The sequence below is a fragment of the Hemibagrus wyckioides genome, linkage group LG11, assembly GCF_019097595.1.
Source record: "Hemibagrus wyckioides isolate EC202008001 linkage group LG11, SWU_Hwy_1.0, whole genome shotgun sequence".
Classification (NCBI taxonomy): domain Eukaryota; kingdom Metazoa; phylum Chordata; class Actinopteri; order Siluriformes; family Bagridae; genus Hemibagrus; species Hemibagrus wyckioides.
This window is the reverse complement of record NC_080720.1, coordinates 21,836,463-21,862,250: the sequence shown is the minus strand read 5'-3', so window position 1 is coordinate 21,862,250 and position 25,788 is coordinate 21,836,463. Positions and strand designations below refer to the sequence as shown.

At 41.9% G+C, this 25,788-nt stretch overlaps 1 protein-coding gene across 15 annotated transcripts in view; it reads left to right on the top strand.

Moving 5' to 3' along the window:
* The window catches only part of foxp1b (forkhead box P1b), a 157,811-nt gene that overhangs the window by 92,228 nt on the left and 39,795 nt on the right, over positions 1-25,788 (top strand). For 13 of the 15 annotated variants that reach the window (XM_058402844.1, XM_058402839.1, XM_058402837.1 and 10 more), the window contains one exon: positions 13,956-14,054. In XM_058402844.1, coding sequence (XP_058258827.1) covers positions 13,956-14,054 — 99 coding nt within the window. Of the gene's footprint in view, positions 1-13,481; positions 13,801-13,955; positions 14,055-24,305; positions 24,566-25,788 lie in introns of those variants that run through there. The other 2 variants (XM_058402842.1, XM_058402843.1) reach the window with 2 other exon arrangements.

The following is a 25,788-nucleotide window of genomic DNA, read 5'->3' as shown; positions in this document are numbered from 1 at the left end:
CACAGTTATCTAAAATAATCTGCCATTAAATTGACATATTTTCTTATTTAGATGCCCAAAATGAAACTTCACATATTGATGTACATTTTAGCTGTGAGAGACCGGACCAGCCAGTGAATAAAGAGGTAGCCTTCAGTGCTAAATGAAAATAATTTACTGTCGAACAGTACGCAGTAAGAAATGTAATTACTGTGTGTCCATAGTGTTAATGTGCACACTCGCTATGGATGGAGATATTTCATTTAGGCCATCTCTCTCTCTCTCTCTCGCTTTCTCTCTCGCTCTGTTTGTTCCACTGGGATAGAGGGACAGCGCTGCGGTCCCAAATGAACGGAGCAGTAAATGAGGAAAAGAAAAATAGGTAATTATGTTAATCTGGCAAATGAATGAGACGCTGACCTCTCCTATTAATTGATTTTATGGCGCCGAATCATATTTATCTCTCCTTTGATATATTTTTCCATTAACATTTCTGATGTAATTAATTGGTTTTATTTTTAAAGGAAATTACCCCTAGATGCTGTCGAGCGTTATTAAAAAAGGAGAATGTCACATTTCTGCTGTGTTAACTAGACAGAGATTGGCTCTCTGTCTGCGCTTTAGTTGCGCCACGCTTGCCCGCACAAAAACGTCCTTAAAGCTTATATGGCCTCTATTCTTTTAACCTTAATCACTGCGTCATCTTCACACAGACAGTCCTCATTGTGTGTGTGTGTGTGTGCACACAAACGCCCTTTCCTGTTTCTCATTTTTACCCTTAATCAGCAAAAAAATAAAACCCGTCGGCTGCGTTGCTTCATTTTAAAACGGGTGATTATTGGTAATAAATACTTTTTTTTTAACACACACTTATTACCGAGGCCGTTTTCTTGGCCAGTTAATGAGAGTAATTTGATTTGCTTGAGAGATTACGGTTCCCCTAGAATTAATGCGGCAACGGCCCTGGCCGGATTTAAAGAGATCTCTCCGATTCTTTCACAGGTCGTATGCTCCTGGATGCTCCTCTCTCTCTCTCTCTCTCTCTCTCTCTCACCCAGCAGCTAATGGAGGTGAACAGCAGTCTGTCATTTTGCCTTCTCTCCGCTCCATAGCTGCTGTGCCCTTGCTTTCTGCTGCGCTTGTTGTTCGGAGCAAATGCTATTTCCGGCTGCCTCCTCACTTTATGTTTGTCTCATTCACTGTGGCTCTTTTTCTGGTCTAGAGAGAAGGGCAATGAGAGGGTAAATGGCGTGTGAGTGCGAGAGGAAGAAGGAGGAGAGAGTTTGCAAAGAAGAACGCGCCGCTGAACTGTAATGCTGTTACATGCGGTACCTGCATAATGTAATCATATATGACACGCGGCATTAAAGTTAACACGTGGAAGAAGAAAAAAAAAAAGTCGCTTCACACGTGCTAACAACACCAAGCTCCTCGTAATGGACGCATTCATCACGAAGCACAGGAAAATTCTAACTACCATAATTTCCCACACCACGCGACAGTGTTTAATATTTTCATCCCACGTTCCTTTAGGCCTGTAAGCTTTGCCACCTAATTTTTTTGTGTTGACGTTTATTGAGGCTTACAGCTCCAGAGGAGACATCAGCGAGCATCACTGTGCAGATTGGAGGCGTCTGATCCCACCAACAAGCCCTCCTCATTCTGCACACTGATTATGTTGGCAGAGAAACACTTTCCCCTGGACAGAATTGAAAATCCAGAGGGTTTTTGTCCGATAAGGGGATGTTGTTTATACCAGGTGGTGCTACCCAGAACAATATTTGTTTCTTTTTGTACCTTTTTAGATTTTTTTTTTTTTTCTGCCAGCGAAAGGAAAGGGAAACTTCTGTCTATCGTCTAGCTAGATACTAGTCTGGTTGAAGACAAAAGCAATCTTCTCTCTCTCTCTCTCTCTCTCTCTCTCTCTCTCTCTCTCTCTCTCTCTGAATGTGTGTGTGTGTGTACAGGATCACATTACTCAGGTTGGAATGACTTGAGCAGAAGTTGTTATTCCCATGGAGCAGCCTCTCTCCCTGCAACTCAATCCTAAACCGTAGCCAATCGCTCCAGCCGCGGCATATCGAGATATTCTCTATATTCTCTCACAACTAACATCTAATGTCATAGAGAACCCAGCCGAATGACTGTTCATCTTCCAAACACAACACACACACACTCACACAAACACACACACAATGTGTTTGAGCAAGGTGGATGATGAATGCGAGTGGATTGGTCCATGAAACATACTTTGAAGATTACGTAGAAGATGAATTGGATTGGATACGTGTGTGTGTGTGTTTCTGTGTAACAGGTGGTGTTTTGAGAAGAACGATCGTCATCATTGCTTTTTAGTCAACTTCAGATCACAGACCGTGCTCAACTTGGCAAGTAAGACATGTTGGTGCTCTGAGCTGAGAGAAATGTTTAGTCCTCTTTCTTTTGTTAGTTAAAAGGTGCAGGAGAAGCGGGTTTTGTCACCGGGTTATCAGGCTTTGTATTCATAGTTAGCAGAGAAAGAAAATAAATCCCACTCTATCCTGACATTGGCAAAATAGAAGGAAACACAAATAAAAATTTGGCGTACCTGATTAAACTAAGCACAGGCATGTAAGTAACACATGCATCTGGATCACACCACCTGCTGAACTACATCTGATTTTTAGCAATCTAACTAATGTCTGTTTTTTTTTCCCCCCAAGTCGGATAAATTAGCATTGTGCAGATGACCGATTTTTCTGAATCAGGAACACACGAGTATGTGGAAACCCTGACAAAATAAATTGCACATATTAGCCTTCACAACATGCAGTCACGTAATACAACCTACTGATGCTAGCCAGACTCGAATATTATTTTTCACATGCAACACGAGGACGACTTCTCCAGCTCAGAGCAGAAACACGCTCCAGCGACTTGTTGACTTTCAGCCGATGGCGCAACCACGAAGGGCTACATCAAAGACTTTATCAGGAGAGGATAAGGACTATATCACAGTTGTCCAGGAGTTTCTGTATTTGTTTGCTTCAGTCTGTATCACTGTGTTTAACTAGCTTAATACAATATTACATTACCACTCTTTAACCCAGTAACATGGGACTGGGAGTTTTTACTTGCCCAGTAAGCTAGCAAATGAGTTTATCATTTCTTCATGCCATATGTGGTAGACGTTGCTTGTGCTTCATTGTTACTACACTAAGCATTGCTCCAAAGAAAGAATGTACCGTGTTTACAAAAGCTTCCCACAACTTGGCACTTTGTGAGTATTGACTAAGGGCCGAGACATGACTGCATGCTGGGGAAAAAAAAAGGTTTACACCTAATGATCCTTTCGCATTACTCGATCCTTCGTTTTTGTTCTCACCAAAAAAAAAATCTGATGCAACTCTTCAAACAAAAATGCAATACCATAAAAGAGACCGTTTTTTTTTCCCCTTCTTTCTATCCTGAGCTTCATCTGAATGCTCAGTTCAGTTGGCAGACCTGCGCCGTTTAAGCTAGTGTACGGAAATTGGCACTGCACGTAATAGTGAGGATCCTCAGGCAGCATAAGTTCAGAAGGAAAAAGTAAGGGCAGCGAAGTGTGTGTGTGTGTGTGAACACAGAGCATCGGGTGTAAGCATTGATCATCCACTCGCATTGTTCCCCGCTTCATCTCTTTGTTCTTCCTTTAACACCATTTGCCCCGTTCTCTCTTTTCTGTCATTCTTTCCACACCTTCCCCTGCTGTTCCTCTAACCGTGTTTGCCTTCGTATGTCGGCTTCTCCATAAATAGCTATCACTGTACAAACTCATTACGCTAGTTACAGAGCGTTCCACAGTAGACGTGCAGAGTGTCACCGATATGAAAACACGATCACTCCGACAAGAAAAAGCCCATTGCTGACAGTAAGGCTCGCCACGTGCCGGCCTCCTCTTTATCCTCCTTTATATTCTTTTCTTTCTTTTTTTTTCCTCCCTTCCCTGCAGCTAATGCATCCTTTCTTATGAGTCATTTACTTCTTTAATTACAGTCAGCAGCAGATGCACAATGGAGTATTAATGCGAATGGATTTTACGGACGATTCATCAGGCCGCGCCTCTGAAAGTCGAGAGGCGTAATTGACGTGGAAGAGCGGGCCGGGGTGAGCGAGGCAATATGCCACTGACAGTACGCTGTGAGGGTGTTTATGCCTTAACAGCCCAGTAAAGGATTAATAAACGTCATCCCAATTCAATAACGCCTCCGGCAGACAAGACGTAGGTGCACGAGGAAAACAGCTCGGCTCATTTATTAGAAAGCTAGAGTAAGTTAGAGGATGCGCCGGCATGTGTGTGTGCGTGTCTGCTGGTAAATACTGCGACTTGCCTTGAGAGCAAGTTTGTGGACGAGTGTATTTAAGTGTATATTTGTGTGTGTGTGTGTGTGTGTCCAGCCGTGTGAAAAGAAACTCTTTTCTTTTTTTTTTCTTTTTTTTTTTAAGCCATCTGTTGTCAAGCAGCGCCCTGGAATCTAACCAGTGGTGCTGCATAGCTAAGCTGACCTCTGACCTCCAGGGGTCATGTATCTGTACCAGGCACAGAGCAGCACCCTGTTTACTCCTCCTTTACTCTCTGCACATTATTAACCTACCCACTATCAGCAACTTCACTCCACAGCCTGCAGCGTCACATACACAAACACACTCACTCAGCCTTCCACACCATCTCTCTCTCTCTCTCTCTCTCGCTCTCTTTCTCTCTCTCTCTTACTCTCTCTCTCTCCCTCCCTCTTTTGCTCTCTCTCTTGCTCGCTCGCTCGCTCTCTCTCTCGCGCGCCATCATTATCATGTTGAATCTCTCCCTCTTTTTTTTCCCCCTCCTAGGGAAAACCATTTGTCAGGTCTGAATATCGCCTGCTATTTAGGGAAATGTCTGTTTTTAACCGAAGTCAGCTCACAGCTTATGTAATTGCGCGCTGAACTTTATATTGTTTAAACGTAGCAATTTGAAATGTTTGGTGTTGTCATAAATATTAATAGATCAGTTGAAAAGTGCAGCTTAGAGAAGGTGGTGTAATGGTCTGGAGTGGGTATAAACCATTGATTTATGTATTCTACATGAATTAGTTTGGAAGTCTAAACAGTGGATGGAGAGCGGTTTTCTGTGAGCCCGGTAATTCGCCGGGTTTCGGCACGAGCGTCTGTTTTCCATGTGAAGAGGGCTTTTTAGAAACAGCATTAATTATATACTTAGAGAAAAATCTGAACCGGCCCTGTTTTGCATTGCAGATAACAGTTCAATGTGAAAATGAGCAGAACGTGGGGTGGGGTGGGGGGTTTTGGGTTCAATTAATACAAATAGCTGTGATCCTCACTGCTAAGCCACTCACGGCACAAAAAGAATCTCTGACTTGTACACGTTTCAATTAAAACGGCTCTCATTGTAAGCAGCTTCCATTACTGTATAAGTGCTGCTATATGTACACGCTTAAGTCCTATCTCAGTACTGCATCATGCTAGTGCTTTATTACAACGAGGTGCTGCTAGATCTCGATCTGTTAGTTAGAATCAGGATTAGAGCGAACAAGAGCTCCATAGAGTTGTTTATACACTCCGTCTAGTGAGCAAAAACAGTGGGTAGGATCACATTTGGAATTTGCTTTCTTTTCAACCCAGGAAATGTGATGAGAAGTGATTACTGTAGGTATAGAAATGAGAACAAAGTAAGAAAGCCGGCATTCCGGGGCTGTGCTGTTATGGGAAAATAACGAATCCTGTGGCGTGATGCATTACCACCCCAAAGTTTTCCAATAATCACACATCCCACCGTGTTCTTTCATAACTACTTTTTGTGCCTTAATCAGTGACGCGTCATGAATTTTAATCATGTATGATTGCATGGTTGCGACACGTGCTCAATACAGAGTATCAATACATCAATTATTCTGCATTTTCCTTTGTTAAGTAACAATAGTTTCTGTTAATACATATATTTTTAGCCTCAAAGGTATCCTGTGTACAAGTCATTACCATGGAAACCTTACGTATGTATTTTGTATCTGAAAGCCATAGTGATATACATTATTTACCATAAGCTTATAAAACATGGGCAAGAAAGGTAACTAAATTCTGCACGCATATGTAGTTATAGTGCGGCTCGTGGCCAGTGGAATTAAGAGTGTGGATTAAATTCCCAAGCCATGCATGCAAAGGTGATTGATTGACCTCCAATCATCTGAGAAGCTTCATGAGGATTCGGTGAACACTGTTTAATCCACCATTTCACACAATCTGACTCTAACACCGGTATCAAATGCCAGGGAATTTCCCGCCATTCAGCAGAGTGAAACACAAGACCAGTCTTCCAGTCCAAGGAAGGTTTTAGAGAAATACAGGACTAGAGAGAGTTGTCATTATTCTCGTATACAGTCACACACCAGCTTGTGAAGTGATAAGCTGAGCAGCAAGTTAGAATGCTCGCTCTCTCTCTCTCTCTTTCTCTCTCTCTCTCTCTCTCTCTCTCTCTTTCTCTCTCTCTCTCTCTCTCTCTGCACACTACCGCTCAAGTTCACTTGCATATTTCAGCTTGATTTCAGCTATGGAGGAAGACTCCATCAAGCCAATCCTTCTTGTGGGAGATGCTCCAGGAAGCATGGGGTGAAATCTCATCAGATTTTCTTGAAACATTGACAGCTAGAATGCCCAGGCTGTAATTTCTTGCAAAAGGTGTTTTTTTGTTTTTTGTTTTTTTTGATGAAGGCAAAGTTTGAAGAAAACATTCATAATTTCCATCAAAGTCATTATTTCTAACTCTGACATGTCACCATGTCCTGTTCTTTAACTATATTTTCTATTTAGACTAATTTTGTGTGTGTTTCCTTGGAAAACAATACATTTTTTTGAGTGATCCCAAACTTTTGAGCGGTAGTGTACATATATCTATAAACCGATCAGGCATAACATTATGAGCACTGAGAGGTGAAATGAATAACACTGATGATCTCCTCATCATGGCACCTGTTAGTGGGTGGGATATATTAGGCAGCAAGTGAACATTTTGTCCTCGAAGTTGATGTGTTAGAAGCAGGAAAAATGGACAAGTGTAAATATTTGAGTGAGTTTGATGAAGGGCCAAATTGTGATGGCTAAACGACTGGATCAGAGCATCTCCAAAACTGCAGCTCTTGTGGAGTGTTCCTGGTCTGCAGTGGTCAGTATCTATCAAAATTGTGTCCAAGGAAGGAACAGTGGTGAACCAGCGACAGGGTCATGGGTGGCCAAGGCTTATTGATGCACGTGGGGAGTGAAGGCTGGCCCATGTGATCCGATCCAACAGACGAGCTACTGTTGCTCAAATTGCTCAAAGTTAAAGCTGGTTCTGATAGAAAGGTGAAAGAATACACAGTGCATGATGGCTGTTTTAGCAGGAAAAGGGGAACCAACACAATACTTGGCAGGTGGTCATAATGTTATGCCTGATCGGTGTGTGTGTGTATATATATATATATATATATATATATGTAGTGTGTGTATAAAAAATCCAAATTCACCACTATACTATTCACTGTATTTTCTCTGCACAGGCTTTCAGAACCTTATACATGTTTTGCCACTGTGTAAACAGTTTGTGTGTTCCAACATGGCCACAGGGATCCGGTTTCACGTGTGTTGCACATCTCCCTGTAATTAGGCCCTCAATTAGTTTGGATCCGTTTCACGTTCAAGGTCTTTGCTGCTGCTGAGAGGAGTGCACAGTGAATAGAAGCCAAGATAAAGACGCTTTGGTCTAACACACTAACACTTTTGTCTTTCCACCAGTTTCACCTTGCTCATTAAGCCCTGAAATCTATAATCTGCAGCCGGAATCTCTGCTGCCGTTGCGCAGCGCCTCGGCATTTTGATCTTTTCTGTTCCGAGCGTCCATCGTCCAGGGGTATTTTATTTGATGTTTATTTAGCTTAGTCATCCTAACCCAGGCTGTTCACCATGACTGCGGTTTTGCCCTGTACTGTCAGAGAGGGCCGGTACAGGAGAGGGGAGAAAGCTAAGCGACTGCTCCCCCGCTGCTCTCTCACCGGATTTGCGGAGTTGATGGAGCAAGGCTTAAACAGCAGGGAAGCCTAAAACCTGTAAATAATCCACACGGTGCATGTAAAGACATCCAGCACTCAGTTCTCTCGCAGCGTTATCACTGGGAACCTGCCCTTGGACGCAAGTTGCTAAAGCTCCTGCGTTGATTCTTCTCACTAATACGATGTGAAAAGCCAACACTGATAAAGCCAAAGCCACGTGCATTAAGGCAAAGCCGTTAACACAGAAGAGGAAACAGACTGAGGAATGGGAGCCGCATATTTGAGATGAAATATAAATGAGAGATTGTGAATGACAAGAATAGCAAATTGTGTTGTCTTTGTTAGTGACAAGACTAGGCTTTGTCAGGTCCTCAAGGCTGTTTATATAATCAGCAGTACCTGGAGGGATCAGTTTGTGTGTGTGTGTGTGTGTGTGGTATCAAAGGACCCAAACCAGGAAATTTAATGAAGGATTCTCAAGACACACGTTGCCTTCCTCTGTCCAATTTGAATGAATTGTGTTGCTGCAGCGTATCATTTTGCACCTCAAAAAATGATCTGACTTTAATAAAGCATTTTCCTGCATTTGAGAATCCTGTAACGTCTTCAGTACGTATTTGCTCGACGAGAGCCGGTTGTTTCCCGTAGCAAGACGCACTTGCTCTCAGCATGTAAAAGCGGGTCATCTGTTACTGCTACCGACCCTCGAGCCGCTTTTGTGTCTGATCAGTTCCTCCTAGTACGTCTCTCTCCAGACAGCACACACTTCTCCTCACTTTAAACATGCCTTCAGACGCTCCAGCCAGTCATCACTTGGCAGTTTGTCATGCGAACACTTGGAACTGCTCTTAGCCTAGCGCGTCTATCAAACCCACTGCTACCTTTGAATGCTGGATCAAAAGAGCATGAATGCTAGGAAGAATGCGTGTGTGTGTGTGTGTTGGATTACATTAAGGCTCCTTTAGTGCTACATTAGCACTCTGCTAGTCAACAGGAGCGCAGGACACTAGTAAATCATTGCTCTGCCCGCAGCTCGAATCTCAGAATTCAATGTCTTTCATCATAAATTTAACAAAGCCTTTGGTTCATCTCTTATGATGGCTTTGTACTACTCAGTTTTGCTGATACAGACAGAAATCTAATATCGTAAAAGAATTATTCGCCAATGAGTTTAGATAAGCCACTTAGATAAGCCATTTAGTGCCACTGAGAAGACTACCTTCCTTATGTCTTAGAAAAGTTTTTATCCAAGTCTACGATGCTCATGTGAAAGCCATCAGGGCAGCCTGGGATAAAGTGAAACGCATGCAATAGCTACATACACCGACCAGCCATAACATTATGAGCAGTGACAGGTGAAGTGAATTACACTGCTTATCTCCTCATCATGGCACCTGTTAGTGGGTGGGATATATTAGACAGCAAGTGAACATTTTGTCTTCAAAGTTGATGTGTTAGAAGCAGGAAAAATGGGCAAGCGTAAAGATTTGAGCGAATTTGACTAGGGCCAAATTGTGATGGCTAGACGACTGGATCAGAGCATCTCCAAAACATGGGTAGCCAAAGCTCACTGATGCACCTGGGGAGCGAAGGCTGGCCCGTGTGATTCGATCAAACAGACGAGCTACTGTTGCTCAAATTGCTGAAGAAGTTAATGCTGGTTCTGATAGAAAGGTGTCAGAATACACAGTGCACGTTCTGGCAGAAAAAAGAGGGACCAACACAATATTAGGCAGGTGGTCATAATGTTATGCCTGGTCAGTGTATACAGTAGTGGTAATGAAGAAATATAAACAAAACATGCTAATGTCTGCGACACACTGATCCACAATGTAAGCAGGTCTGTCGCTCGCGGATCTTTGTCTAAAATTATAGCACACATTGTAAAAGCAGCCTAATGTAAGATCACATGAAGATGTGTTTTCTTTTGCTGTTTTCTGTGTTTGTGTACTGTAGTGGGTTGGAGAAAAAAAATTCTTTAGTAGGCAGAGATGCAATTCTTGTGGTTAGAGGAGTCTCTTGTTGGTTAACAGCATGCAATCAGGCCAGCTCTGAGCGATCAGGGTACTTTGCTGACAGTCTTTGTGACGTAATTAAAAAAAAAAAAACAAGTCATTCAAAGTACCTTGTGTTCTAATCTTCAAGTGCCTCGAGCCCATATTGCATCCTGTTGACTCGAATATCCTTGTTCTTCTCCTCTCACCTCTAGCAAAGTGTACAAATCACACACACACAGCATTTACATGTCATAAAAGTTTCTGTGTAAAGAAAGAAAAAGAAAAAAATTACAGCTCACTTCCCAGAAGTGACTAAGAAGTGGATGTGCTTGTGTGGTAATTTGTCATCTATGTATCAAGTACGCTGTGTTCCAGCTTGCAAGAGGCTGAGCTTTCTGGACACAGATTAACTACGTCTTGGACTGAATTACACAGCCAATCAGGATTGGGTTTTTTGGGGGTTTTTTTGGGTGCAAGACTTGACTTGATGTACATTTCGTAACTTCTTATTATCTTATGAACCTATAAGATGATAGAAATAAAAAGAAGAATTGTCCCATTTCCCTGAAAGGAAAGAATATATATATATATATATATATATATACATATATATATACATATATATATATATGTGAATCATGATTTTTTAAATTATTATTATTTATAATTTTTTTTAGTTTTTTGACATGTGTAATCCTCTACCTGTCGTGTGACGTCCTCTGAAGCTCCTAGGTATCTTAAGTAGAGCATCAGATCATCAAGTTCTGTCATATTCATCGAATGCTCTCACTCCTGCTAATATCGAGAGTTTCAACCCATTTACTGCTGTGGGGGAGTTTAGTGCTGTACTGCTTCCTCAGAACTGATTACTGTGTGTGTGTGTGTGTGTGTGTGTGTGTGTGTGTGGAGGGTGGCTGAGTGAGCTGTTCATGGTTTGAGTTGTGAACATGACCTAAGGGATTGTCCCCTTCAAAAACCCTTCCCTGATATAGCTTGTGGCAATAACTAGAATGGAAACACGCTCTCGATGTTTTTGATCGGTTGTTTGAAATGGCTTGAGCGCCTTATTTCCGTGTTGTTACTGTAGAGTGAGTCACAGGTGAATGTTCCAGTGCAGTGAGGCCTAGATGTAATATCACACAGTGTTGTGTATGCAAACATGCTTATGAGTGTGTATCATCTAGTTATTGTTTTTGAGTGTGAGTGTGTGTGTGTGTGTGTGTGTGTGTCCAGACAGTCAGAGTGAGCCAGCAGTGTAGTGGCCTCTCTGTTGCCTGTGGTCATATTCCTGCCTTATCATGTCATCACACACACACACACGCACACACATGCACACCAGAGAGACTCAGCCCAGTACCTAAACTTCTGCCCTCATCTGTATTGAGCTTCTACAGACTCAGATTGAACAGCAGCTCTTAGACATTTGTACAGTCTAGAAAATTTCTAATTGTCTAGAAAAATTATTTAACACTGAAAGGGAGGCCCAAATCTCTGTGGCGATTTTAGAGATTCACTACCAAATTGTAGCTGGTAAGTATATAATGGCTGTAAAATACCGAGAGTATTTCCACTACATCAGAAAAGCATGCTGTGCCAATTTATGCCGCTCAGTATTCTCTTTATGCCTGCCACTTTATTAGGAACACCATGCGAACACTGGCCAGGACTCGCTTCCTCTTTGATCACAGAACAGCCTCAGTTCTTCATGACATGGACTCGACAAGGTGTTGGAAACATTCCTTTGTGATTCCGGGTCCATTTTGACATGATTGCCTCACGCAATTGCTGCACATTCATGCTGAGAAAATTCTCGTTCTGACACATCCTGAAAGTTGCTCTGTTGAATTCAGAACTGCCGATGGAGAAGGTCTCTGAAGAACTCTGTGTCATGTTCATGAAACCAGTTTGAGATGACTTTTTCTTTGTGACTTTTTTTTCTTTGTAGCCTTCCTGATCAGTCTGAATATTCTAGGCTCCTGGACTGGATGTTTTCATTCTATTCTCTTCTAATAGTGTAACATCATAAACTCTTGCTCTGTTGTACGTGAAAATCAAAGATCAACAGATTTTCTGAAAAACTTGAACCAGCCTACCTGGCACCAACAACCATGGCACAGTCAGTTACCTCTTTTTTTTCTTCCCATTCTGGTGTATAAAGTGGTCAGTAAGTGTTTACCTTCATGCTGGCCAAGCTTCTCACTCTTTTACTTCCTTTTCCCTTTCTTCCTTCCCTCGTTAAACATCTATAACCTAAACTCAGATGTTTTATTTGTCGCTGTTTTTCCACTGTTTATAATTCAGGCAGCATCTAAGAGAAGATCTACCATTTAGCTGCAGGTTTTATGATTTTTGGCTCTTTGCTGTGGCGATACTGGAAACACCTGAAAACTACCCGTTTCTGCTTTTTTTCCATTAAACCAGTGGTCAGAGCGAAAGCAAATAAAATTCATCTGGTGGAAAAGCCAGCTCACTGAAGGGGGAAAAGGACGCAAGATGTGACATTTCTGTTGGTAGTGGTTACGTTATTTAGGTGAACTTTGCCAGTAGACAACAAAAAAGTCAGAACCATGGCTCTGTAAAAATAAATAAATAAATAAAGTCTATTATTAAGCATCAGTTTCATCAGACTTTTGCCTGACTCCTTAAAATAAAAATCAAACGTTCAGATGTTCTTGATGTGTGTGACACTCCACATGGTAGTGGTATCATGAAGCATTTTTCTTATAAATGAGGAAACATTTTTTACAGTTTACAGTTATAACACTTTTTTTTTTTTCTCCCCCTGAATGCCCACAACTCATCCTGTTGATGCTTGCTGTTCAGTACAAATTACACATTTCCTAAGCTCCAGTTAGCAGGTGCTGGCACAAGCACCATTTCATGAGATTTACTACAATATCCAGTGTGACCATTACTTTACAAAAGCAGTGAAAATGTGTCTATGTACTGTCTCTGTCTCTCGCTCTCTCTCGCTCTCTCTCTCACACACACACACACACACTTAACACAAACTTAACAAACAGCACACCAGAGAGGCTGAGCAGTGCCGGAGGTGCAGTTTCAGGGCTTTTGGACCATTCCAACGACTATTTGTTTAATCGTGGGAGTCATTTATGTGTGTGTGTGTGTGTGTGTGTGTGTGTGTGTGCACGGATAATGGAAAGAATGAAGCTGGTTATTTACTCAGATGTTTCTCTGGTGTAGGTGTGAATCTACCCCAGACACTGTGGGAACGTGGCGTTCGTTTTTTTTTTTGGTATCAGTAGTGCTTTTTCGCCTCGACCAGAACACCGTTTTGTTTTTTTTTTCTCTCTTCCCAGCATAGCCGCTGCCTTTTGTTTGTACTGGATGGCAAGTTTGATTATTTATCGTTGCCGGGGTGGGAGTTAGGGGTGGAGGGAGTAGCCAGAGCAATAAACATGTGACTCCACTGTATTTTGTTTTCCACTCAGAAGGCCGCATCCTATAACAGATCTCTGGAGCGGCAATAAACCTTTTATTTGTTTTATAAACCGGGGCTAGGAAAAGAAATAAGGAATGAGACGGAAATAAAGATAGAAGTTAAACAACTGCTAATGGACATTCAGATCTCTTGTTTATTAGAAGTGTACGGTTTTAAACGGAGCGTAGTTCCTGCTAGCTGCTCACTATCAATTTTGTTCCCTTTGTGTGTGTGTGTGTGTTCATCTTTCCACAGCTGTTTGCTTTGTCAGCTTGTTACTGTTCTCCATGTGCAACAAAATGAAACTATGTAAATTTGTTAGCAAGCAGTCAGGATGAGGAGCAGAAAGGTCCGTTTGTTTCGCTATCTACTTGAAGCCTTGAACATGCTGTCATTTGGCTTATAGAGATATGGAAGTTGGAAAGCTATAAGGCTATTCTTTTTTTGTTTTTGTTTTTTTTCTTAACCTTATTATTTATTTATTTTTTTCTTAATTTGTTCCAGGCTCTACAGGTTGCAAGACAACTCCTTCTTAAGCAGCAGCAGCAGCAGAGTGGGGCTATCAAGTCTCCCAAAAACAACGAGAAACAGCCTGCACTGCAGGTAAGACACTTTCACTTTTTAATCTACACGCTTATACATGTGTACATGTAACATAGCTCAATGTCCTGTGCTGTTTTTTTTTCTGCCTTTACCTAAAGAACATATCAGACATGTATCAGACGGCACATATGCGGGGGTGAAAAGGGTGCATGTGTACGTGTGTGTTTGTGCGTATCTATGCTCGTGTTTTATTTTTATTTGCGTTCTCCATGTGTTATTTGTAGCACAGCTCGTACCAGTCAGTGCTAGATAAACAGGAAATTAAACTTGGCAGGCCAGTGGCTGTTGACTGCACTTTACTACACAGCTCATGAGCTCATGCTCTGGTACAGATATCACTCGAAATGCAACTATGCCATGATCAACCGCAGCCTGTGACACACTTCTGACAGATTCCTCTTTCAGGATTCTTTACAGCTTTTTTTGGCAAGCCTCGTGTCTCTTTGCATGAGCGTACGTGTGTGTGAAGCAAAATGTGAATGAATGGGTTCTACCTCTAACCTCAAAGATCTGATATCTTGTAACTAGTATGTAACTAGTAGCTCTTGATTTTAGTGTACTGGTCGGGGGTTTTTTTCATGAGTCTCCTGTCCTGCAATAGGACGTGAGGAACTTCTGACACTATACAAAGAAGCCCTGAAAGTCTCTTGTTCCCCCACCGTACAGCACCGTATACCTCCTACCAACAGCAACAGGAAGCGCTACAGAGCAGATGCCGCTCGTCCCCCATCTCAGATCTGGGGCTTCTATTTGTCTAGCCTTTGTCATGCAAAACAAATCCGGCCCTCTTTATTTCCCCATCCGCTATCATTTTTAAACAAGTCCAACTTGTGATGTCTGATTCAATATTTGCACTCATTCCAGGCCTTCTCTTTCGCCTCTGCACGCTCTCTGTCAGATCTTTATCCCTGTTTGAACAAGGAGGGTGTTGTTTGTTTCACAGCAAAAATAGCAAACGACTCCGGGGCATATTTGGTAATTAATACCCAGCGCTCTTGCATATATGCGTCTATAGAGGACTTCTCCATAGGGGTAGGTGTTTTTTAATGAGCGCGTATCTTCAGTGTCTAATCAAAGCTTTGTGGTGATGTGTCTTGGGGAAATAAATGGATAAAATATGGCTAGGTTGACCTTTCCATTGTGCGCGTATTTGTCAGGATGTGGATCAAACCGAAAGCTTCCTCAAGTCTAGCGAGTTGGAGGTCATGAAAAGTAGATTCTGGTGGCCAGGACCTTACACCCACAAGAAGAAGGCACAAAGCCCCATTTAAAATTCAAATTTATTAATGAATACAGAGACCACAGCCAACCTGACACTCAGGCCTCTGGAAAAGACAGCTTGGCTCTGTGTGTGTGTGTGTGTGTGTGCATATGCATATCTGTGTGTATGTGTGTTTATAGTACCCTTTATCCAAAGATGCATCTCTTCTACACGGTGTAGGTCAGTTGCTAAGCAGCCGGTAAACAATCTGTTATAAGCATTTATTAAAAAAAAAAAAAAAAAACCAAAACAGAAAAAAACCGGGATCGCATTTTTCTCCTCATGCCACTCAGAAGCGCAAATGAATGCGCGTCTCTCTTCTGTCTTAGCCTCCGCTTTAATTGGGTTTGTTGTTCTGCTCATACCATCGCTTCAGCATGTTGCCCACATCCGTGCACATCGCATTGTTTATAGAGTCTCCTGGTAATACACCAGCCGCTTAATTAAGACCTTAACGTGAAGCTGTTTAATAAAACAGTGGAACATAATTATCCATATAATGAGTGGTTTCTGAGGGGAAAAACCCCCGCTTGTTGAACCATGGAAAATAAAGACCTAGTTCTTGATCCAGTTCACAAGGTTTTTTTTTTCTTCTAAGCATACCTGACACAGGTAACGCCGGCTATAGAATAAATAAACTCGTCAAATGCCTTTACAACTGAAAAACCTCCTCAATGTGAGAGAATTATATGACAAATATAGAGCATTCATTTCTTACTAATTACTAATGATTGCTCATTTAAAATTGTGCAAAATCATCTGACTCTCTTGGCAGATGATTCATTTCTTTCTAGAAATGTAACCGTTTATTTCAAGAAATGAGCAAAATCCTTTGAAACATTGGAATTGTTTTCAATGGTGTTTGAATTGGCTGTACTCAAGATAGCTTTACTTGTTAAGAAGCGTTTAAGAACCGCAAAAGGATGTTTTGGACATGGGTGTGTGTGTGTGCCAAAGACAGCAAAGTTCTACTGTGTCAGAAAATCAGCACTTGATTGCATTACCCATCAGCCCCTTGCATGTCACATGACCTTACACGTTACACGTCACACTACCATGTGTTAAGTTTTGGTTTCTGTGTTTACCCTGGTCATGCTTCTGTTGATGTCCGGTGTTGTTGGTTTCTGTGTTTACCCTAGTCAAGCTTCTGTTGATGTCCGGTGTTGTTTGTTGTTGCGTCTTCAGTAGCCTTGCTCATAATCTGTATGATCTTCACAGTGTGATGAAAGTTTTCGGTCGCGTTCGGGTATGATGCTACATACGATGATGCAGCTTGCTCTTAGTCACATCACTGTCATCTCCACACTACCAGCATACACCGTTGCCTACAAACATGGCTGCCCTGGGTTACCCTCACCACAACACACACACACACACACATACACACGCTTCCCCGATCTCAGTCAGCAAGCTGCATGCACTCGCAAACTGTTTATAAAGCCTTTTTTAGCTGAATCATTCAGGGGTTTTTGCTCAGTTTCACATCAATTAATAATCACGATACCAGTTTACATTCTTATTACCTCAAGCTTGCTTTGAAGTCTGGCCAGTCCAGTGACCAGTAATAACCTAACAACAGTATGATACTCTGCTTTTACAGGGAAATTCCCTAATACTTTGTCGCCACGGTATCTGATCAATGGCTATAATGGTTAGTGCTGGACAATACAACATGTCACTATGTGCATCAGAATTCGCTGTAAAAAAAAAAAATGAATGACTATTTAATGTCTACACAAATGTATAATAATAAGCAAATTCGGAGGAACATTAAAGAAAAACGCTTTATCAGTTCATGTAAAAAAAAGATATTACGAGCTCTCAAAGCAGCGTGTTGTGACATCATTGCTCGTCATATCTCCCAGGCATTACATCACCGATTGTAAACTCATCAGAATTCACAGAACTGGATCTAATAGTCGAAATGCTTACAGTTAGAAAGTGAGAAGTGGATCTTGGTTCCTGACTTGTGTAGAAAAAAAAAAAGTTTCCTCAAGTCTTAGCTACTAGTCACTTTTTTTCACGTGCCCTCATTTACCCGACAATGCTAAACACTCGCCTTTCACGCTGACAGACAGAAGCTGGGGATTGACGTGTACAAGACTAATCAAAAATGATAACATGAGCAGAAAAAATGACACAAGTAATTAAAAGGAATCCATGCCACGTTCCTGCCACACCTATAGCAGAGAGAGAGAGAGAGAGAGAGAGAGAGAGAGAGAGACAGACAGAACGAGTGCAACTCCCTCTTTGCTAATTACGGTTATCACCGAAATGCTAGGGTTTGAGTCATTAGTTCCATGTGCATTTAATTAGAGGCAGTCTGAAATTGGATTTAACTTATTACTTTTTCATGGATCACTCTCTTGTCATCACTTCAAATTGGATTGCAGCCCCAGGTAACTAATTATACCCGCCACAGGATCAGGAGTGGAGAAATAGGTAATTAGAAACAACACTTGCAGACCCTCGTTGATAGTCCACCCTCTCGGTGGAACCAGGAGAAAGAAAGAGGGGAAAAAAGAAAGCAGATAGAGAAAGCAGCAGAAGAGATGGCAGGGTTAACCGTGTGGCGCCGCACGGGATGATGGGAAAGCAGGCAGCGCCTACGGAGGATTATATGACATGCAGCTGCGTTGATGACGTTACACCGACAGGAGTCAGACCACCGCTGGTGGAAAACCTCTCAGATTATCCCAGTTTGGAATCGTGGTCATATTTTTTTTATATATATATATATATATATATATATATATATATATATATATATAAAAAATATGACCACGATTCCAAACTGGGGTAGCATATATATATATATATATATATATATATATATTTATTTATTTATTTTTTTTTGGTCATGAATAAATATGAACTCCGCTCTTATAAACTTACACGTGAGCGTGAGCTTTTCATGCTTTTTGTCTAGAGGACTAAAGAACAAGCTAAACATGTTCATCTGTCTCACAAGCATGTGCTTAGATATCTTGGGTGAAGCTCTCCACTTTTACAGAAACATGAAGGTAAACAGTAAGCCGGCTTTGTGAATGGATTATTCTTAGTTCGGTCTCCAGGATACTGCTGGTGCTGATACTGCTACTGAAAACCAGGAAAAGCTATTTTTTTATTTTTTTTTTTTCTTTAATGAGGTTTTATGACTTCCCCTGTTTGTGGAGTTCGTACAGGGAAGACGTGAAGGCAGAATGATTTTCTATACAGTACATATTGCATTCATCTTTGGAGGAGGAGAGAATGCAATTGGCATTTTGATGTTTTTTTTTTCCCCTAAAAATGCAGCAGATGCCATTTACAAATGCACAGGGCTATTTTAGCAAAGGAACATCTATTTATTTTCCCTGGCACTTACACTCCGGCGGTCTCTGTCTCTCATGACCGTATACAGTTTCCACCAGGCCAAGTGGGGTCAAATGATAATGTCCTTTCATGAAGATGGAAGCCGAGTATATTTACTGCGCCAACCCACACCCACACACACACACACTCCTTCACAGAGCGCTACATGACACAGTACTGTGGCCTGACGCTTTTTCTTTTTTTTTTTGCTCTATTCTTTTTTTTGTCAGAGACCCATGGTATTGTCCTGACACATGTACACCACGGTGCTGCAATCTGTAAGCCATTAGCAGTGCGGTTTGCTGGGGTTCTCTGGAGCTGGGCCAGAGCTTCCAGACGGATCCAGCAGCACCGACGTGCTCAGTCCAGCTGAGGAGAGGCCAGCGAGAGGAAATGAGGAGAGAAAGTTAAAAGAACGTTGCCCTCGAAAGAGCTAACAGGGCTGATCCTGATCATAAAGCAAGCTGGCCTGCCTAGTTTTCAGTCAGAATAACGCGCTGCTTGAAGTCATCCACAGCCAGAACATCATCACACATGTAGGATATCTTGTTTGTATAAACTGGCAGGGATCTTATGTCCCCACAGTGATTGGAATATCTGACCTTAGGGTTTGGCTGATGGTATTTGGCTGGTCCCCACATTTATAGAAACGGCTTTTGTTCAAAGTCAGAAGGTTTGCTTTTTTTTTTTTTTTTTTTTTGCTTACTGAGGTGAAGGTTAGGGATTAGGATTAGGTTTAGTTTATGTATGGTTCAGATTTAATTAGCTGCATTAATAAATGTCAGTCCTCACATGGAATGTGTGTGTTTGGGTGTGTGCCTGTGCACGTCTTCCCTCATGACGCTTTCGGGTCGTTCCATCCAGAGCTGTAGCGGCACATCATTTTCCTGCTCTTGCGCGTCTTGTTTTGCCTTGTCATATTGTACGAACGCATTACGCTTAATGCAAGCGGCACGTCAGGGACCGCTCTGGACGCCGCTGTCGGGATAAAGTCATCTCGCACTCAGCCATCAGATTACTGTCACCTCTTAAAGTTGCAGTGCCATTTTCAAGACCTTTTCATTTTAGCCGTAATGATTTCTCCCTGCAGCATTCCCATAACACATCTCCTACCCCTACACCCCCTCCTCATCTTCCTATCGGTTCTTCCCTCAAGTACTGCCTCGTGTGTCCCGCCACTCTACACGAAGCGTGCCCCTGCGACTGCACCAGCGATTCGTCTGTGCTTTGGGGGCCGCTTCTAAATAGATGTCCACAGCTGTTTGTACGGCTAACAGGGTCGTGTGTGTTTAAGGAGTGTCGTGTGTGTGATTGTGTTGTATGGATAGTGAAATTGATCTTGGTAGCGGTTGGTGGAGATACACGTGACAGAAATACCAGCTACTGTGCGAGGAAGTTGTGGATGAGGCTCAAGAAGACTTGTTGTTGGAGGGCATAGTTGAGTAGTAGTGTGTTTTTCTTTTCTTTTCTTTTTCTTTAAGAGAAACAAAACATTTCTCTTTTGATCACTACTGTCTATCACTTTGTGATTGTATCTCTCTCACTTTGTGTCTGTGTGTTTCTGTTTGTTCTGTCTGTTCCTACATCACCTTTTTCCAGTCATTGCATCTCCTGAGGTTGTCATCTGTCAGTAGAAATATAAGCTAAGTGAGTATTTACCACACGCGTTCCAACACCATGACGTGTTTTGTATTTGTTAAGGTCGATTCTGCGCTAGGAAATCAGGTACGTGTCTGTTTTTGCGTGCAATATAACAATGACTCACTTCAGTCGAATTCTGTATAATACAACACCTGTTATTTATTTAAAAAAACCAAAAAAGTCGAAGCTTTTGCTGACTGAATCTCCTCTTATTCAAATATGGTCGCATTTTTTTTTTTCTTCTACAAATAGGAATTTTTTTGATAAGGATTCCATAAATAGCACATGAGTCAATAATTTGCGCACTATGAATCAATCACAATGTAATGAAGAAAACAAACTTTCCCCACCCACCCAATTTATCCTGTACGGCACTGAGAAAAAAAAACCTCCCGCTTTGACTAAGTGAAAACCACGGGTGAGCGAGAACTTGAAGAAAGGCAAACGGCTTGAAAATTGCTAAGAAAATTGCGATTTTAATATTGTAGTGCAAAACCGCCGGTCTGGACCGAACAAATCGAAATCATTCATTTGGGTTGTTTGTGACATCGATCGTTTTAAATATTCTAACTGTACAAGTTAATTACTAAGGGGGAAAAAACAGCGGGTTCTTTCATTATTACTTATTATATTAAAAGAATTGATGTATGTAATGTTTATAAAATAAAAAAAAAAAGAAAAGTTTGAACCGACTCATTTCAGCACATTTTGTTTTTTTAATTCTCTTGGAGTTAAAGAATTTATACAGAAATAATTTTGTTCATATGTGAACATTCACTAAATTCTAATTATTTCATACTGGTAATATTATCATTATTATTCACTATTAATCTAAAATAGTAGGAAATGACTAATGCAAAACTTTTGTGTGTGTGTGTGTGTGTGTGTGTGATGAAGGTTGTTGCCCTGAGCACCAGCTGTTAGCTGTTAAATTTCACACCTGCTCAGTTCAGCCCTCTTTAAGTAAACAGCAGATTTAGTTTAGTCAGAGGAGAGATTAAAAATGTTCTTTCCGCAGGAGGAAAGGTCCTTCTTCCAAGAGACAGACGCTTTTAAACATAGCATACATCCAATGACGGCTGCTTACATTCCAATTGAGAACGACAGCATTGTTAATGGTTATGCCATATGTTTTTACATCAGACATTTCCAACATAATAATGTCATTTGTCTTTGTTAATGCCGGACGCACCGACCTTGGCTTCGCGAGGCAGGCGACAGTCCGAGCTCACGCGCAGTACAGTGCTTTACCTGCTCAGGATCTGATCTTACGTATCAGAACCGGACGGAGCTGTAGGGATGACATTATCTTATTTATGGGTTTTTTTTTTTTTTTTTTTTTTTACTTTAAGAGAAGCAAGAGGGAGGAAGTGCAAAAGAACAGCGCAGACTCGATCTGCTAAATTTATCATGAGGCCTCTGGGAGCACTGAAATGAGAACAGTGGCCTATTACTGCTAAGAAGGTGTTTTATTGGGAATATGCCCACATGCTACCCCGGGGAGAAGACGGGGCATGGCCAAGTGTGTGTGCGAGTGTGTGTTGATCAAATGTGTAAGTGTAGGTATTTGCGGGTGTACGCACGGGCACTTCTTGTGTGTACTAGTGTGTGCATGCTTTCATGCAGGATTGCCCAAAGTCTTGGCTCGCTTCACTCTGTGTGTGTGTGTGTGTGTCTTTGTGGTGCTTGTCAGAGACACAATGAAGAGTCTTTCTTTCATTTGCTTATTCATTAAGATATGTCAGTTTTGACACTTGAGGTCTTTCAGTCAATAATTTATGTAGGTCGGCCAGGAAGAGCGCTTGTTCGGGATTGGTGGATTAAAGAGGAGGCGGAGCTTGGTACAGTCACTTTATTGTTGCCTATGAATCATAATCAGAGCAAGGCATTTATACCGTGCATGTAAGCCTTGGCACAATTATACTCAGATACACTCTCGAGCCGGTAAAGTTCACTTGAATCTTCAGCCTTTTTAGCACAATTCTTCACTTCAAAAAATCCCAAGCATGATCTTTTAAAAAATCTCTTATGCCATCTGTCTAATGCCACATTTTTGTGTCTGTAAAAATAAGCAGTGATCTTCACTGTGCAGTTTCCATTAAGCAGGAAAAAGCAAGTTCCTATATGCATTATTTTCCGCATTAAACTTATTTATCTGAGCGCTCACAGTTTAAACATTTACTCGTTGCAGTGTTTTCCATACAGTGGAATATGAAACTTGATAATGATATCCATTACGTGAAGAAAGGCGTAAGAATTTGTCTACCTACGACGGAATTTTTGTTCATACGCTACCGTGTGTTTATCACGAGGAGGTCAGGCATGGAGAATCAGAGCCATAAACATGATCTGTTGCAGTAGTTTGGTGAGTAGTTTGCCGTTTGTGCTTTGTTTCTGTGTTTTTTTTTGCGGGTTTCATTTTTGCTTATGCATTTGCAATGTGGGTGCACAGCATTCAGAATTGTGCTGAGGATTTTGTTTTACATCGAAACAAAACAAAAAAACAACAAAACTTGATTATATCTATTAGTAGCACTCTGTGTTTACTCTCATTACAGCTTAATGCTAATCACATGATTTTTTTTTTCCCCCCCAGTAATGAGAGTAGATTTAATTTAATATAGCAATAATCCATTGCATGCATGAAATTCCTATATTTATATAAACGACAGTTTGAATTACATATTAAAATTTAATGTTCTAATAATAGCTAATAACACAAGAGCACAATTGTCTTGTAATAGTAGAGTCAATAATGGAACAGCAGCGTAATAACAGGAGCAGCAGCATTCCAGTAGCTGGGAGAGAAAGACGCTGGCGCTACATCATGTCTAAAATAACCACTGTTCTTCAGTGCCGAGAGAAAATGAGTGCAATCAATCCTTCCTTCTAATGTGGACTCATATTTTGTGAGACAGATTAAGCCAGTAGGGGGCAGAACCATGTTCCTTTTTTCCTGCTTTTTTTTTTTTTTTTTTTTGCAATAAGTTGCGAGTGGGATGATACGTAAGCGCACGTGTGACCTCTAAGGTTTCGCTCCAAGGCGAAACAGTGACGTCTTCAGACGCTCGCCGTTCCTTTCTTCCTGCTACTGTGTGAAGCATACCAGTGGACATCCATGTGGTCAGGATGATTCACGTGTAAGGAAGTCTTCATGTCTGAGTGGGATTTTAGTCAGCTGTGTTTGAAAAAGGCTGGGCCTTTTCAGTTAGCACGTTTACACAGCACACAACACCTTTTACTCCTCCCCGGGGGAGATTCTATACCATATACTGATATTTCATTCCGTCGGAACGGACGCACGTCCATAATCCGGCGACTTCACCATAAGTGTGATGATGTCAGTTCAGTTCTGCATTAATAAAACGACCCCCTGCCATAACAAATGCAGCGTTTCTGTCATTGCTGCCTGTTGTAAACTTGAACAATGAGACTGATAGAAAGGTAGCTCCTTCCTTTCTTTTCTTTGCACTCCAACCCCTCATCACCACCTCCCACCTCTCTCTCTCTCTCTCTCTCTCTCTCTCTCTCTCTCTCTCTGTCTTTCTCTCTCTCTCTCTCTCTCTCTCTCAGAGCCAGATAGTTGTGTTTAGTTATCTGTTGTTTAATTAAAGAGACTCCCTTCTTCAGAGCTTCATTGTTTCACGAGCACACACTGAACCCCCACCGGGGTCAAAGGGTTAACAGCCGTCAACAGCAGTTCCTTTTTTTTTTTTTTCTTTCTTTTCTTTTCTGTCTTGTTTTTTTTCTCTCTCTCTTTTAGTGGCCCACACAAAGACATTGTTTCACCTGCACCCCCCACCCCCCCATCCACAACACACATACACACAGCCTGCGGCGGCCCCCGCTGCTGCTTGTGTCCCCATTTGAATTGATTATGTTTAGAGCTCAGCTTGTGATTGGTGGAGAAAGGGCGTGGTTGATTGGATAGTTTTGTATCTTGTCAGTCGGGCAGCAACCTCGCGCATGCAATCTGTCCATATCCCCGGGAAGAAGGCTTGAGACGCGACAGCACACACACATACACACACACAGACGCTCACACACACACACACACACACACACACACTGACACACATGCTCCTGCTGTAAACACCTCTCTCTCCTGCTCTCTCTCTCTCTCTCCCTCTCTCTCTCTCTCTCTCCCTCCCGCGCGCTACGCTCCGAGTCTCCGCTTCTCTCGTCTTCCGCGATTCTCTGAACGGCCCCGGCGCTCTGCCTCTGTTTACCCTGCCAGCTAAATGGAGTTTGTCAGGTTTGTCAATATGATTGATTCTCTAATTCTGTCTGCTTTCTTTTTTCTCTGCTTTTCCTTTTAGAAAGAACAATTTAATTTTCCTGGGAAAAGGAGAATGTGTGGGCGTGTGTGCATGTGGAGGTGTAATGTGTAATTTGAGCATTTTTATGTTGGCTTGCTGTGGAGTCAGACTCGGCTCAGATGGGACCCCCTCATCACCTGTAGAATAAAACACACTCAGCGCTCACTTCTGCTTTTGGGAGCACATGTGTGGAGATGCTGCTACAGTGGTGGTGGTGGTTGTTGTTGTTGTTGTTGTTGTTGTTGTTGTTGTTGTTTTTCCTACTCTCCATTGTGATGTTTTGATGAATTTGTCTCTGTGTTTTTCTAGTTGTTTGGTTGTGTATTGTTTATTTGTTTTCCTCAAGTAGATTGCTGACTTGGAAAGTAACTAGGGTTCAGTTAAAAAAAAGTGTGTGTGTGTGTGACCTATACTAGAAATGAGCTTGATTTCTGAAAATTTGCAGTAGCCTAAAATAGTATAACCAGCATGCCATAAATGCCTATGTGTGTGTGGGGTGTGTGTGTGTGTGTGTGCGCATGTGTGTACTTGCATAGTAAGTGAGAAAGGCTGGAGGTTAAAAGGGCTCTGCCAACCCTAAGAGGTGAACAAGGGTAGCATGCCACTGTACTGTGTGTGTGTGTGTGTGTGAGAGAGAGGGAGAGAGAGTGTGTGTAGATGTGGCAACGGCATGGGACGAGGGCACAAGAATGTGTGGCAAAGTTGCAGGGCTATGTAACCAACTTACTTTCTTTACTCACTCACTCACTCTCCTTAGAAACTTTTCACTGTTTGAATTTGCTCGATTTAAAATCCCTTTAGATCTCGCATGAAGACGAGAAATAAATATTGCACGTAATTTCACTGTCGGCATGCTGTTATTACATTTCTTTCTCGCGATCTTGAAGTGCTAAAGCTGTCAGCTGCTCATTTTATACTTGTAGCCTGTGATTGCAGTGCAGCGTCAGTGTTTAGACTGGCAGCAGGGTGCTGCGCTGGGACATGGAGAAGCAGCGAGAGCGAGTGGGAGGCAAGCAAAGGGGAGAGAGAGTGCGTAAAGGTGTGTGTGTGTGTGTGTGTGTGTGTGTGGAAACTATAGACGAAGCCCCGGTGAGGTCTGAGGGCTAATACTCCACAGCTGCGCCTCATGCTTTAGGGACAAGTAAGAGACAGATGATTG